This window comes from Calypte anna, chromosome Z (assembly GCF_003957555.1).
Source record: "Calypte anna isolate BGI_N300 chromosome Z, bCalAnn1_v1.p, whole genome shotgun sequence".
NCBI classification, from domain to species: domain Eukaryota; kingdom Metazoa; phylum Chordata; class Aves; order Apodiformes; family Trochilidae; genus Calypte; species Calypte anna.
Genome location: NC_044274.1, coordinates 20176877 through 20191733, shown reverse-complemented (window position 1 = coordinate 20191733; position 14857 = coordinate 20176877). Strand labels below are relative to the sequence as shown.

Here is a 14857-nt window from a genome sequence, read left to right as displayed (position 1 = left end):
ATAGTAAGGCATCACTTGAGACTTCAGCAATGGGATCCCACATGCCAGTATAACATCTAAACATTGTACAAAACACCCTTTTAATGTCTTTCTATGGTCATATTTAATCATGCAGATGCATTTTTGTGTTGCAAGCAGCCAAAGCACCATTTTAATCAATTTGAGGCTGCCTGGTGGCAGAAGAACAGGGCACGTGAAGCACATGTTTCAGTTATTTCAAATCATTAGGTATTTTCTGCAATTGATCAGGAGGCTTATTTAATGTCATGATGAGCCACCTAGTAGTAATAATTCCAGTTTTAGTATTTCAGATAGTATTCAACACATCACGATGCGTTGAATTTGTTAACTGGAGGCAAGGTGGCATGTTGTGTTCCCTACAAAGAATCTGGCCCCAGGACAAGATAATTTACTGTTTTTACCAGAATAGAATTTTGTAAGCTGAAATAAAATTTCTATCACAAGGGTATTGTTAGTTCACTCACCTATTTAGTAATATAGAGCAATTGCTTTAGCTTAATTATTTATAGAATTTCACTTTCAAAATAGAATAATTTGACAGACTTGAAATTCAAGGACCATTTCTGTATTTTTTTATTATGAAAAAAAATTTAATTTTTCAAGTTTGCTTTTTATTGTTTTTATATAAAAATTTTGAAAATAATAATTTTTACTGAGGGTTTAAACCTAAGAAGGTTTGCAGGAGACTGGTTGCTTTTTTGCTTACAAATCAAGCTGTAGAAACATTAAACACAACTGGAATCTCTTGGGAAAGAGAAGGTGCTGCTAAAGCACATTATAATGAGAAGTTAAAAGATTGTTTTATGTACTCATAATTGACTTATGAATACCTTTATACAACAGAACAAGTTGTTGCCAATGGCCAGAGTTCTTGTTGACATTTTTAAATTCATTGTTTTCTCTGTTGGGATGCCTTGAAGTTGTAGAAACTGCCCATTATGTCCTTGTATGCTAAAGCAGATGGGATATTGGGCAGATACTGGACATTCACCCCTGGACCTACAAAACAGTTATCTCATCTGCTAGAAGAACATAAAGAAGGGCATAGAAGACAACCAGCAGAGTACCTGCTTTCTGAAAAAGGACAAATGAATAATATTTTGGGACACTTGGGAACATCTGGTCAATATGCATAGGGGTGAGTGGTAGAAAGACTTCCTCACAGATTTTCAGGTACCTGAGAATGGGTCCAGCAAGGCTCAGTAGCTTCCACTCATAACTGGCCCTGAGGAACCTTGCAGCTCTGCACATGTCTTTTACCAGTAGCCCTGATACTAAATGTCCTATTATTTCAGATTCAACACATACCTCAACAAAGTTCATGTCCAGCCTACTAACCTTACTGAAAATTAGACCTGCACAGCAGGTACAGAGTCATTCATTGCAGTCTGGCAGAGGCAGAATTAGTAAGCATGGCAGTACCTGAGCTCACTCACCGAGGGCTCACTTAGCTACACTTGTAGCAACCTTTCTCAGTGCATCTGAATATACAGCAAATTTTAGTCCAGCAGGGTTTAGGAAGTAGGATTTTGCAGCCAGGAAAACTGACTACATTTTTTTATGTCCTGAGACAGTTCTGAGACACATAGATGTGTTTCTCTGATAATAGTGGCACATGCAAGCCATCCCAGCATGCTGGCACACATAAACTTAACCAGGCAGGTAGACCAAAGAGAACTGAAAAGGGACTGCAGTCACTAAAATGTGTGTCTTACATTATTAGGCATAAAAATTATAACTTTTTATTCTATGCTGAATGTAAAATATGAGTTTGTCTCTAGGAAAACATAGTGAAATTTATACTATCTAAATAGACAACAGAAGTATTTTAATTTTTATTATCTTAAATCATTTGCGAATTACCTATAAAATCTTGAAGACTGTCTGTCACTATTATTTTCTGCATATTTTCTGTCTGCTACAAGCTTTCATTAAATCCTTCTTTTCTCCTCAGTTTCCTATTCCCTTCATGCCTCACATATAAATTTAAAGGGCTTTGGAAATAGGCTCATATCCTCCTTGACTCAGATCTCTGGAATCCAAATTCCCATTCCCACTTTTTTAATTCCTAGGACAGGTTCACCAGGGAACCAGACAAAGCTGAGCTGAGGAACATCAATGGGCAACCCCTGCAAAGACACATAAGTGAGGCAGTGTTGCTGCCTCTTGCTGTTCCCAGACTTGTTCCAAACAACTCATTGTTCTCTGACATCAGCTGAACTGCCTCTCTCTAGCCAGAGTGGGCATCTTATTGTCCTTACATGGTACATTGCTGGTTTCATTTATCCAGCTGCCTAGAGAAGAGATTGCCTATGCCATCTTGATAAAATGAAGGCCCTGTTCTACATCCTTCACTTGCTGCTGTCTGTCATGAAATTAAGTCTTGAAAAGAAAGTAGTTCACTCCCACCTGCTTAGGTGACACCTTTCTCTTACACTGGCCATTTGCACTAACTTCCCAGAAAAGCTGCATCCCTTAAAGGATCCACTTACATTTTTCCTTGCAGTCTAAACAATCCTATTCCCTTTGTTCTTTGAGGTTTATGGGGGCTGAATCACAAATGATTAATTCTGTAATAATTTCTTATGTATGAAGTATTAGGCTTGAATGGGCTAAACATGAATGCTTTTATGGTCATGCTGTAGAAATAAGTAGCATTTTGTGAAAAACTTTCCTCGTCTGTCTTTAAGCAGATAATGAATTGTTAATGATGAGAAGAATTTAACTATTGCCCTTGTATTACAGACATGTTATTGTTAAATAATAGTCAAAGGTTTCAGGCAAACTAACTTTGGAAACCTTTTGCATTTTTTTTCAATGTTCTTTACTTTTTCTTTAAATGTAGTGGAGCAGAGGTAAGTCAGTCTCACCTGTGCAGAAATCAGACTCAAGCCATTTTGTCTGTTCCAGGTGCTGGCCAGCCTGCGTACTGTACGGAATAACTTTGCTGCATTAACCAATTTACAAGATCGGGCACCAAGCAAGTGAGTATTAATTTTCAGCCACTGAACTTTTTACAATGATCCTTCTAAAATGTCAGCTAATAGCAACTAGATGTACATTTCAGTCACCAGTACTGCATAAAACATGTGGATGAGTAATGAGTTTAATCTCTTAAAGATGCTACACTTGATAGCTAGTACAACAGTCCCCTTGCCTATTTATTGCTCTTGAACTGCTGTCCTTGTATAAGCTTGGAATGGTTTTTTGCAAGTTACAAGATGATCAGTAAGTTAGCCATATATTAGTGTCAAAGGTCATTCAAAGATAATCATTCAGGCAGAGTGTGAGCCTTGCAAATGAATCAAAGTGAGCAAACAGCTACACTCATTGTAAGCTTTTGTCTGACTTGAACTGAGAGCTCTGATTAACTCATGCAAGAGAATATTTACCCACTGAAGTTCATGATTATAAATCAGACGTTATAAATAAAATCTTCCTCCAGTCATGTTACAGCGTCACAGTTAACATAAATGTTACTAACACTAGCAAATTTTGTAGTGGCGCCATTTCCCTCATCCAAAATGTGCATCTGTAGAACTCAAAAGTAATCGACATTCCAAAGACAGACTGCAGATACTTTTGCATATGCAGTGCCACAAAAAGGTTATTTCCAGCCCCCTTGGTTACAACATGTAAATTCAACACGGCTCCTGTTTGCAGTCATCCACTCATGCCTGCACAGCTCTGTCAGTCCTTTCAGTGATTATCGTGAAAGGTATATGATAAATAAAAGGTGTATGCAAAATAATGTGTGAAATGTACATGCAAAAAATAGTGTGGATTTATGTAAAAACAAACAAACAAATAAATAAATAAATAAAATTTCAAGTCAGAGAATGTGGGTAGTCCAAGCTGTGTATGGAACAGTGATAACTATGTAAATAAATCAAATGTCAAGACAAGTATAAACTTTAGGTATTATTAGGCTGGTAAATTCCTAAAATATTCCTTTCTTGTAATTCTCAGTCTCCACAGAGGTTTCAAGATCAGTTGTTAACTCCCTTCTACAAAAGAAAAACCTGTTCCAAATGAACTTTTTCTCTGGTAATGCCAGGGTATTCCAGCCCCAAATAATTTTCCAAGAAAACCTATTTTCTGTTACATTGTCCAAAGATTCAGACACCAGTGAGTTTATCAAGTTAATGTTTTTTTCTTTTTAACAGACGTTCACCAATGTGTAACCAACCATCTATTAACAAAGCAACTATAACAGGTAAGAGGAATTAATATGACTAAAATTCCACTGTAAAACCATAAAAAAATTTCTAAAATTAATATTTATTTGTTTATAGTCTCACTGAAAATAGCATTTTATAATAATAACCTTAGACTGTTTCATAACTTTATATTTATATTAAAGATAATCTGAGTTATGCGGTGACTCAAATTAGTGTTCTAGGTGTTCTTTCATGTTAGTTTTCTGATTCCTGTCTTAGTATCCAGGCTGTAATTTGAGTTCTTTACTATTTTTTTTATTGCTATATACCAGTGTGTGCCTATGGCATGTGTATGAGGAATGGTATGAGGAATGTAATATTCTTTAATTTGGTGTATAGAGTTCTGTGGCTATATGAGGGCAAAGTCTTAACATTTGAAGCTCTTAGGCTATGAGGAGAAATTTTCAGTACTGTCTTTTCTGATTAACATGTTAAATCCTATTTTTATGATGTTTGTAGGTGCATAAAAGGAACAGAATTCCTTCACAAAAGATACTTATTTCTAAAGAAACATTAGCTTGAAAACAGAACTGGCATTAAAAATTACATAAACATTTTTTAAAATTTTAACCTAAGGCACTTTTGGTTATTATTATGGTAATTTGCCCTTGGACTTCTTAATAGGTACACCCTTTATTTGACCTCATGGCTTTTTACATCATGGTAATCCATGCGTTCTTACACTGTGTACTTTTCCAGGTAGTTACATTTTCTGTGGTGTGTTGCAGAGTGGAAGAGCATTTGCTCTGCCTCTTGATGAAAGTATACAGAGGCTCACTAAGCAGAAAATACATCATTTAAACAAAAAACATGTTTCCACAGCTTTCAAAATATGTTTTGTCTTTTTTATCATTATTTTATCAGATTTATAACTCAAGGAAGAAATGGTACATCAGCTCTTTTGAGAAGTGTGGTTTTCTCATTTTCAATAGCTTCTGTCTTCAGACTCTGGACTGTGTTAGCATTGTTGACTTTTTTATCATCTAGCCTCACACAATATCTGGATATTTAGCCCTAAGAGACCCAGTCTTGGCAGTTTTATTATTCTCGCAGGAACTCATCATATAATCTTAGCACTTGTATGTAGGGCTCTTTAGGGAACAGAAGGTTAAATTTTTACATCTATTATATGAAGAGAAGGGTATCCTTAGTAAACAATGTTCTCCAGTCATACTTAAATTCATGGTAATTAAATAAATAGGAAGGGAAGACAGACAAATGTGTAGGTCAAGTCTATTTATAATCCTGTGTTAATGTATTCCTTTAAGAGGTAATTTTGGGCATTGGTTTCAAATTACTCTCCATCACACGTTTCAGTTATTGATAGATGCTACGCCTATTTTTAACTCTGGGATTTGTGTCATGCAGCACAGTCCTCCAGAAGTCAGTTGTCTTAACTGAAGACAGAGATAAGGAAAAACAGAGCCATTTATTTAGCTCCAAGTTATTTAGAAGGCCTGTAACACAGAAGAATCCCCATCAGTAAAAGAATTTGTGATATCCAGAAAAGAAGATATGCATGAATGTGAACACACAGCAAACCTCACTTACATGGTTTCCAATGGTTGCTTGCCTAAGGTCAGTTTCCTTTCTCCAGCAGGGAAAGCAGCTCATACAGCAGGACCCAAGACACACTCTGCTGGAAGATACAAAGATTCTCTTTTTAAATTCCCCCCTGTCTGAAGGTTTCCATTCAGTTAATACTGAGTGTCCACTCTACATTTCAGAAGCAATAAATCATCTTAAGGTTTAATGTTTAGAAGGAAGATGGTACAGTCAGTGCTGCTATTAATCCAGAAAATGCTTCTGTTACAAGAAATTTAAAGAAAGCAGGGGAAGGCAAGGAACAGAAAAGATAATTTAATCTGATTTAGTTTAGTCTTATTTCTCAGAGATGCTGCTGGAATTGCTGTGCCCAAATTATGCATTGAACTGGGTGAGCTGGAGCTTGTTTGCATTGGATGACATCAATGATACAGGAAAGATATTAAGCCACTATAAAACATGAAAATCACTACAAATAATTTCAACTATTGAGTGGAGATTGAAGCTATATTCTGCTTTGCCTGTATTGATCTGCCCATTCTCAGGCTCTTTTAGATATTTCCATAGCAACAAATTTCATACAATAAGTGCGGAAGTATGCAAAGGGGTTTTCTTTGGGGATATAAAATCCTAGTAAAATATAATATCACTATGCCAAGAAGGAAGACATACCACAAACACTTTTGAAGAATTCTTTTGGAGAATGTTTGAAATGTAGCTTTTGCAGATCCTTCCTGCTGAGAAATCCTGCTGGTCATGCTGTTCTCAGAATTCATGTCATCAGTTATCCAGAACAGTGCACTGGACAGGTAGAGCTCTATCCCATCATCCAGATGGCTCAGCTAGCAATCACAGTGACAATTGACTACCAGTGTAACAAACTAGGTGACTGGAAGGCACAGCATCACTCAGCTATGTCAAAGCTAAGCCAGAAATTGACACCTTAGGTGGGAAGTTTATGTTCCTAGCCTCCTGGAAGAAGTATCTTTGGGAGGACTCTTAACTGAGGAAAGGGAAGATCACAGAAAGCAAAGTTCTAGCAAAGGGGAACTACTGCAGAAGTGTTAAAATTTGTGGTGAATTTTCAATATAATTATGTAGAAGATGATCAAAATTCAGTCCATTCTACTCTATATCCACATGAATCCCATTGGAAAGCTGTTTTGAAAGATGCTAATAAATATCAATGGCATACTTGATCTTAAGTATCAGCCAAGTAGACTATAGCATTCTGGATGTTTCTTTTGCAGACAAATTAGGCAGTAGGCAATGGGAGCTGTTAATGTAAAAAACAACTTCTTAGATGGCACTTCTTTTTTTTGCTTTAGACATACAGTATATAGATATCTATTTTGTCAAGGCTCTTCAGGTTCCTTTTATTCTCAGTGTCAATAAGCAGACATGCAAAGTTACTTGTGTTAGATATCCTCTTTAAAGGGAGATGTAAGTGCCATTTCTTCACCAGGACTGAGACAAGCCTTGGGTAACTGTTTGATGTACAGTGCTTCCATGTGTGATGTTCTGTGTGCTTCAACCAGAGGAGGGTTTCCTCTCACTGTGAGTCATATTTTCCAGGCAGTGAGATGGATGGTGTTTCAAGTTGATAGTAATTCTTTTAACACAGTCAGTGAATTCTAAATAATATTTCCTTAAAAAAATATGAAACTAGCTGTGGCTCACAGACTGAACTTGGAAGTTGTTACTGATAAAAAAGTGAGCAAGCAGCTTTTGATTACTTCCTTTCTAATATCTGTGTTTCTAAACCAGAATAATTTGAACTAGGAATGAACCATACAAAGTTCTTCTTAATACGTGTCAGATCTAAAACAAAGATGAGATCTCAAAATTTCTCTATTAGCTAGTGACAACTTGCAGACACAGTCTAGAAGTTGCTTTTATGGGTAAAAATTCTGCATGCAGAAGGAGGGGAATTTCTCCAAAAGAATGATTTGCTGAGGCTCTGAATACTATCACAATTACTGATTAACTGGGAAGACTTGGTTAACCTGAAATCACTGACACAGAGTGTGATTCATCTATATACATTTGCTAGATAGGCATGATACCTAATTCATAGTAATAGCTTTGCAGTGGAGTCAGATACAGATTACATGAGTGCACTTTAAATCACAAGTGTATTGCCCAAGAGTCTGTAACTGAAGACTTGTATAGGTAACAAAAAAAATGAATTAATTCAATAAAAAATAAATAATAATTGCAAAAATTGCACTCTTTAGAAGTTATTTACAATTTTGCATCAAAACCTAACCCAAACCTATTTCATCAGATAGAGAATATTGGAATTTTTCAATAATGATCTAAATTTCATTTAGAAAAATTAGGCAGTGTGGCTTAATGTCAGGAAAATCCCTTAAAATTTTATCTTGTAAACAGAAAACCATGATGGCTAAGAAATGAACTATTTGCAAAGATTATGAGGTTGCTACTCCATGCTTTTATAGCTTTTTATTGGACTTGATTTGCACAAAATATAAAAAAATAACACAAAGGTAAACTAAACATCTGCATTAGTATAGAATAAGCTTCTAAACACAAGCAGCTGGACATAACAAGGAAAACTTAAGGTTATAGATGAAAATCAGGAAGTCACATTTCATGGCATTGGGAATAACATTATTTTGAGTCTGTCTTTCTATGTAACTGTATCCCTCACTAATTAAAACAGTTCTCTAATTAAAATAGAATAAAATCCTTTCTAATAAGAAGTAACTTTCTTGATTTTCTTCAAACTTTTAGAAGCCTGAAGGCAAAATGTTACGTCCCTGCTGACTTTTCCAGAGCTTGACTGGACTGTACAGTGTAATCACTGCATGGAGATGTTCTCAGTACTCAAAATGCTTTTTATTCTTTCCTGTGTGAGGGATACTGCCAGAGCACTGCAGGAGATAAAGTAAACATCAGAACAAGAGTGCACAAAAAACCACAAAAAAACAAAAAAGCAGGCCTTACAGAGGTCATTTCATGCAATCCTGGGGTGATTGCCACTAACTTGGGAGTGGGTATATGGGAACAAAGGTATCCTAATGTCTATGAAAACAGAGGCTTAAAAGTAAAGAATTTAACAAAATTCATAATATCAGTGACATATTTAAAAATGCTCAAACTTTGGATTTCATATACAGATTTAGGCAGATAGACAGAACACACTTTATTCAAGACGTAATTGAGGTATTTGTATCACTACTCTAGATTTAGTCAGCAGGACTTCATTTATAATGGGAACTTCCCATTCATACTTAATTTTCCCACTGTATATTTTATCTTATTACACAGAGGTATTCTTCTGGTAAGTTGCTCTGCCCATCTTTTGGCAGATACAAGGTAAAATATTCTGAAATCTTTGTTCAAGTTTATTGAGTAAAGAGTGCTTTTCTGAAACACTGGAAAAATCTGACACTCCAGTTTTAAAGGGGGATGCCTTTGATAAGCTGGGCTTTGTTCTCTGTGCACTGAAAAATTAAAAAATATGTAAATGTCCTGTTCTTCTTTTGTTTATACCAACACACCTATGATATTCTGAATAAATTTATTTCTCACCATACCCCTATTTTAATTTCAGGGTAAATACCACAGACAATTTTCAAGTATGAATGAGATGTGTAGCATTTTAACATCTTTCAGTACATGGTAAATGCTGTCTGTTATTTTAGAAATTAGCAGATGTGTATCTGCAGACTCACGGCAGGTTATATGTGGCTGAATTTAAGTGGTTGAATTTAAGCATGATAAGTGCTTTACATACACAGAAGTCACTGGAATAGACATGCTGATCAATCTTCGTTTACTTCCTAGGGGATTATGATAAATACTTTCATTTAGTACTATAATTCTTTCTTAAAGCCAGTTAGATACCCATAGTCCATACATATCAAAGTGATATTTGTCACTGCCAATAAGTATTTACCACTTTCTTACCTGTATTCAACTCAGATGCTCCCTTCAAAAGCAAAAAGCCTCTTACAAATTCACATCCCAAGTCTAATAATTTGTTTTTTATTAAACTGAAGTATTTGACAGAAAAAACATTGTAGAATTCAAAGCTTCAAAAGTTTTGTGCATAGATATTAATTCAGTTATCATCTGTGCAACCCTTTCACTCTTTCGTGTCTATAACAGCCTTTTCAAACATTCCCATCCTCTATAAAGAAATTATTCCTTCCTAAAAAATAAGATAAAATAAAAATAATAAATAAAATAAATTTTAAAAATAAAATAAAACTAAATTGAATTAAATTAATTTTCTTGTTGTTCTATATAAACCTCTGTGTGACACATACCAGTATGAAAGGGCAACTCTTCAGCTATTGTTTTCTCCTACTGCTGATACTTCTTACAACCTTTAAGCATCCACAGTGGCAAGGAAAGAAGCTGCTGGTTCACCCCTGAAGGTGACAGTGACCGTGAAATATGGTCACTTGTTATGGAGTGGACTCCTGTCTTTTTGATTCCCTGGCTGTTCACTGCATAGATTTTTTACTATGGACAGGAGACATGAATAAATTTCAGACTGACTGTATTATGTGCCCGGTATATCACAAAGCAATATGATTTTGTTTTTATTGTGGATAAGAAGGCTGTAAATGAGATAACTCTTCTTTTAGCTATCATGCGCTAGATAAAGCTTTTAATGATTAACTGAAAAGAGTAGCTGATGTACATAGTGCTGTTTGCCAAATCTGCTTTATTTATGCAAAATTTTACTGATTGTTAAAAAAAAAAATCCAGTACACAGGCCTCTTTGTACAGTAGCAATGGGGGTCTGGTTCAACTCCATTGAAGCTGAAGATGACTGTCAATTCTTTCTTCAGGACATCTGTTGGAAAATTGTGATGTTGTTTGGCAAAGAGAACAGGTAAAACTAACTAAGGAAAAGTACATCTGTATTGCTAATTGGTTACTGTCCTACACAGACCAGCTGGAGGGACTTAACCGAAAGCTAAATTGATATTTGCTATGAATTGCACAAAATAGAGTTTGTGGGCATTTGATACTCATAAATGGAGGCCATATTTGCTTCTATTCTATGACGAACTAGCTCTCTGTGTCATGGTTTGTGCAGCACTGTCATGTGCTACACTGAAGATATACTTGCTTGAAATGTGTCATTTGAAAATGTAACAATTCATATACTTACCTCTAAAGGGAACAGTATTTGTGCCATCCCTTCCCTGTTTTAGGGAAGAGCTTGCTATTGACAGGATAAATCTGTGAAGGCTTACTCAACACTTTCCCTACCTTCATTTGTAGACCTTTAATTAATGTTGCAAAACTTTTCTGTCTGAATGGGAGATGCCAGATTTATCCTTTAAGGTGGATTGGTTTGTTAAACAGTGATGATTAACTTTCTTCAGTTATTCATCTTAACTTTATTATTAACAATCTGCTAAGCAACCCAACCCAGATCTTCACATCTTACCTTTAAATTGGTCCCTTATTTTGTTACATCTGTATAAGCTCCTATATTACCATTTTACCCAAACTGTCCATTTTACTGGAAAAACAGACAGGATTACAAGCTTCATATGCTCCCACTTATTTCAGCCCATCTGTGTCACTTACAGTCACTGGTAGCTGAGAAATGGACATGACCTCAGGCTGCATTTACTGTATTGATAGCAACAGCAGAACAACTGAAAAGAGTGAAAAGTGGTTTGGTTTGTAGGACTGAGGTGAGAAGAATCAGAAAGAAAAATAAGTCTTTCCTATGCCATTTTTCTCATGCCTGCTATGAATGCAGCCCATTGGCAGATGTCTATAGAAAATTAAACTCTGCAGACTTGGCTTCTGGTACAACTATTGGATTCCATCTGAGTGCATCTTCGTTTCACACATCATGCAGCTTCTCATATCTCCAATCAGTGCTGCATTATCTTCTGTCCAGTTAAAGAGAAAGATAAATTTGAAAGTACATCTCTTTTCCATTAACAACTTACTGGGAAACTGGTCCAGTAAAGCCTATTCACTTTTCCTGAGTTCCTTTTAAAAATTAAGGGCTACACAGAGCTCACTCATTGTAGTGCCTACCTTCTACCTGAACAAAGCAGTGAATCAGAGCAGTCAGCGGCCAGGGTCAGACAACCCCAGAGAAAAGCAAGAATAACAGCTCTTCTCTTGTGGACTAGGAAGTTCTGCAGGTCCCTCCACAAAGTCTTTAATTTGACTGATAAATTAATAAATTAATAAAATTAATAAATTAATAAATTAATTTGCTCAGATAAAATTAATAAATTACCTTTGTAATTACCCTCATGGGAAAGAAATCAACATACTTTTGGGGAAGTCATTATTATTATTATTATTATTATTATTATTATTATTAATGTGGCTGTTGTAACAATTATTGGTTTGAATCCCACTTCTTAAAGGGAAAAAGCAAATACAAAACTCTGTGAAGGTTTGTTTGTTTGGGGTTTTTTCAGCATACCAGATAAAAGTGCTGTTAAACATTGTTAGTCCCTGTTCAGTCTTCAACTCTGAAAAATCTATGAAACAAAGGAGGCCGGCAGACAAGAATTAGTCCTAAAGCCATCAATGCCTTTGCAGGGCAAGACACTATTTTCAGAGAATGAAGCAGTCACACATACTAAGCATATGCTTTTCACATGGGAAAGCAATAATCAGGTGCTAAAACTGCTTAGATCTCAAATGCTTCTGCTACTTGTAAATACATGTAAACATGTTAATTATGTTTTCACCATGTAGTATGAGAACAAGAAAACAAAACATGATTTCTTTGCTCCTGCTAATTCTCATGATGAGGTCTGTAAGCTTTTATTTTGCTGAGTAAAACCTGAAGCTGCAGTCTATTACCACACTTTTCTCCAGTCAGGTTTAGTTCTACCCTCCTTGCATATTTATACATCCCTGAGTTCCACATCTCACCAAGTCCTGTGTTTGGCTTACTCTTTCTTTAGGAGGTACAGGTTGCATTATGATACAATGCAGTGATAAGTCCTAATGGGAGAAGACAGTAGAATAACAAAGAATCCTTTCAACGACAGGTGCAACTGTTTCACAAACACTGTTGTCTAAACATACTCAGTGGAACACAGAGCTGATGTTCAAAGGAGAAAATATTGCTCCAACAAATAATACTTTTTTGTGGTAAGACCTGGTGTGCTATACTGTTTGTCAGTTCATAACTATAGTTTCCAAAGATAGTGTTTTGTCTATAAAATTTGGGCTTCGAAAATAGGACAGATTTTCCAAGAGTTTCTTTGAAGAGTCTTTGTAAAATAGGTATTTCCACTTTTTACTATACTTACATGTACTGATAGACATGTATTTCTAAAAACTGTTTGGATGGTTCTCTGAGAAGCAATACTGGAGGCATTCACTCCAAGTTTTAACAGCTCAGTCCTGCTGGTGGATTAGGAAACATCTACTAGTGCCACGATCCCTTTTGCAAAATAAAAACCGATATATTTTACAGATCTCAGAGAGATTTTACAATAGCCACATTTGCAAATAAATAAACTGTGTAGAAGTATATGAACCCATGGCCTGACTTTCATCATGCTGTCATCATTTAATCCCCACAAAGTGGCAATCTGAATAACTGTAAACAAAACTAAAGACAGACATATGGCAGTAGAGTTCATACAGTAGAAGTATTTTTAATGGAATCAGTAAACAGAGAAATAGAGCTTAGTGTTTAGAGTTTAGAGTTTAGAGTTTAGTTTAGTGTTTAGAGTTTAAATAAAATATATTTACAAGGAAATAAAAATTACACAAAATATCACATAGTTGCATATTTCCCTTATCTACTTGAGTAGCATTTAAAATGCAACAGCAAACATTCAACTTTCATGTCTCCAAAATGCCTTTTTACTTTGCTTTAACCACTTTATTCAGAGTGGATTTCCATATGGAAAAAACAGTGATTAATTTTAAAGATAAGCTATCTTTTTCTCATTTATGTGAAAAAGACTTACAGATCAAAGTGCAGGAGATGTGACATTCAAACATGAAACTCAGATGCACAGCACAGTAAGTTCATGTCTTGGAATAAAGAAGAAAACAACCCCCTCATTGACTCCGACACATATTATAGCTGAAAAAACCATCTAATTCTTAGACAGAAAAGGTCCAGACCAAGATTTAACTGTACAGACTCCTCTGTAGAGATAGTATAAGCAAAGTGGGCTACAAATTAAAAGGAACAATGGCATTTATTCCCCAAACACTTAGTTTACTCAGGCAAATAGTTTCATCTTCCTTTTGCTGACAGAATTCATATACGTCATGAATACTCACATCTTGTAAAAAATAAACCTAATGAAAATTACCAGTGCTTATTACCTTGATTTAAAAATGTAATAAATATAAATAGTTATTAATATATTCAAAACCAGTAACCAGACATAATTCAGGTTAATTTTCAGTTCAGACATAAACATTTTAAACTGTTTGGGGAAGTTTTCAGTCTTGTCGCTGGGGAAAACAAGCAAAATGCAGAGTGACATTTCCAGCAAGACAAAACAGTCAGGGGATCTGAAAGACATTTTCATGTGTGGCAGCCTTTAGGTTAAGTTTTTCAGGTCCAGGGGCATAAGCCTGACCATAGAGGAGAGCTTAGACAGTTCAGTCCAAACAGCAGCAAACTGAGCATGGAGCTCAGTGAGCACATAGGAGTTCTGAAGCATGAGCAGGACCTCATGATCCTGAAACTCTGCTGCCACAGCACCATGACAGTGATGGTTATGGCCAGCAGCACTAAAGCCTTTGCAATGTGCACTGCCTCCAGAAGCTATCTGTACAGACACAGCACCGCACTGAGACTCACACATGGAGTTCGTAGCTTTCTTGTATGATCACACCTTCTCATGGCTTCCTCTCTCACAGTGCTTGCCTCATTGTCACAACAAATCTATTAATGTCTGTGAGATACTGTGGCCATCTGGTGATCAGCCATTAAAAAATCCAATTGCAGAGAGAGACAGAGGGAGTAAATCTGAACGGTGTGATCATTTTAGTCTGGAATAGAATATGGAAGGCAGCAAGCCTTAAAACATCTTGAAACAGTCTGCTGAGTATATTACAGACTTAGT

At 35.8% G+C, this 14857-nt stretch overlaps 1 protein-coding gene across 4 annotated transcripts in view; it reads left to right on the top strand.

Moving 5' to 3' along the window:
- PDE4D (phosphodiesterase 4D) overlaps window positions 1-14857 on the top strand; it is a 273758-nt gene that overhangs the window by 182739 nt on the left and 76162 nt on the right. For all 4 annotated transcript variants that reach the window (XM_030466913.1, XM_030466916.1, XM_030466915.1 and 1 more), the window contains 2 exons: window positions 2932-3005; window positions 4188-4237. In XM_030466913.1, coding sequence (XP_030322773.1) covers window positions 2932-3005; window positions 4188-4237 — 124 coding nt within the window. The remainder of the gene's footprint in view (window positions 1-2931; window positions 3006-4187; window positions 4238-14857) is intronic.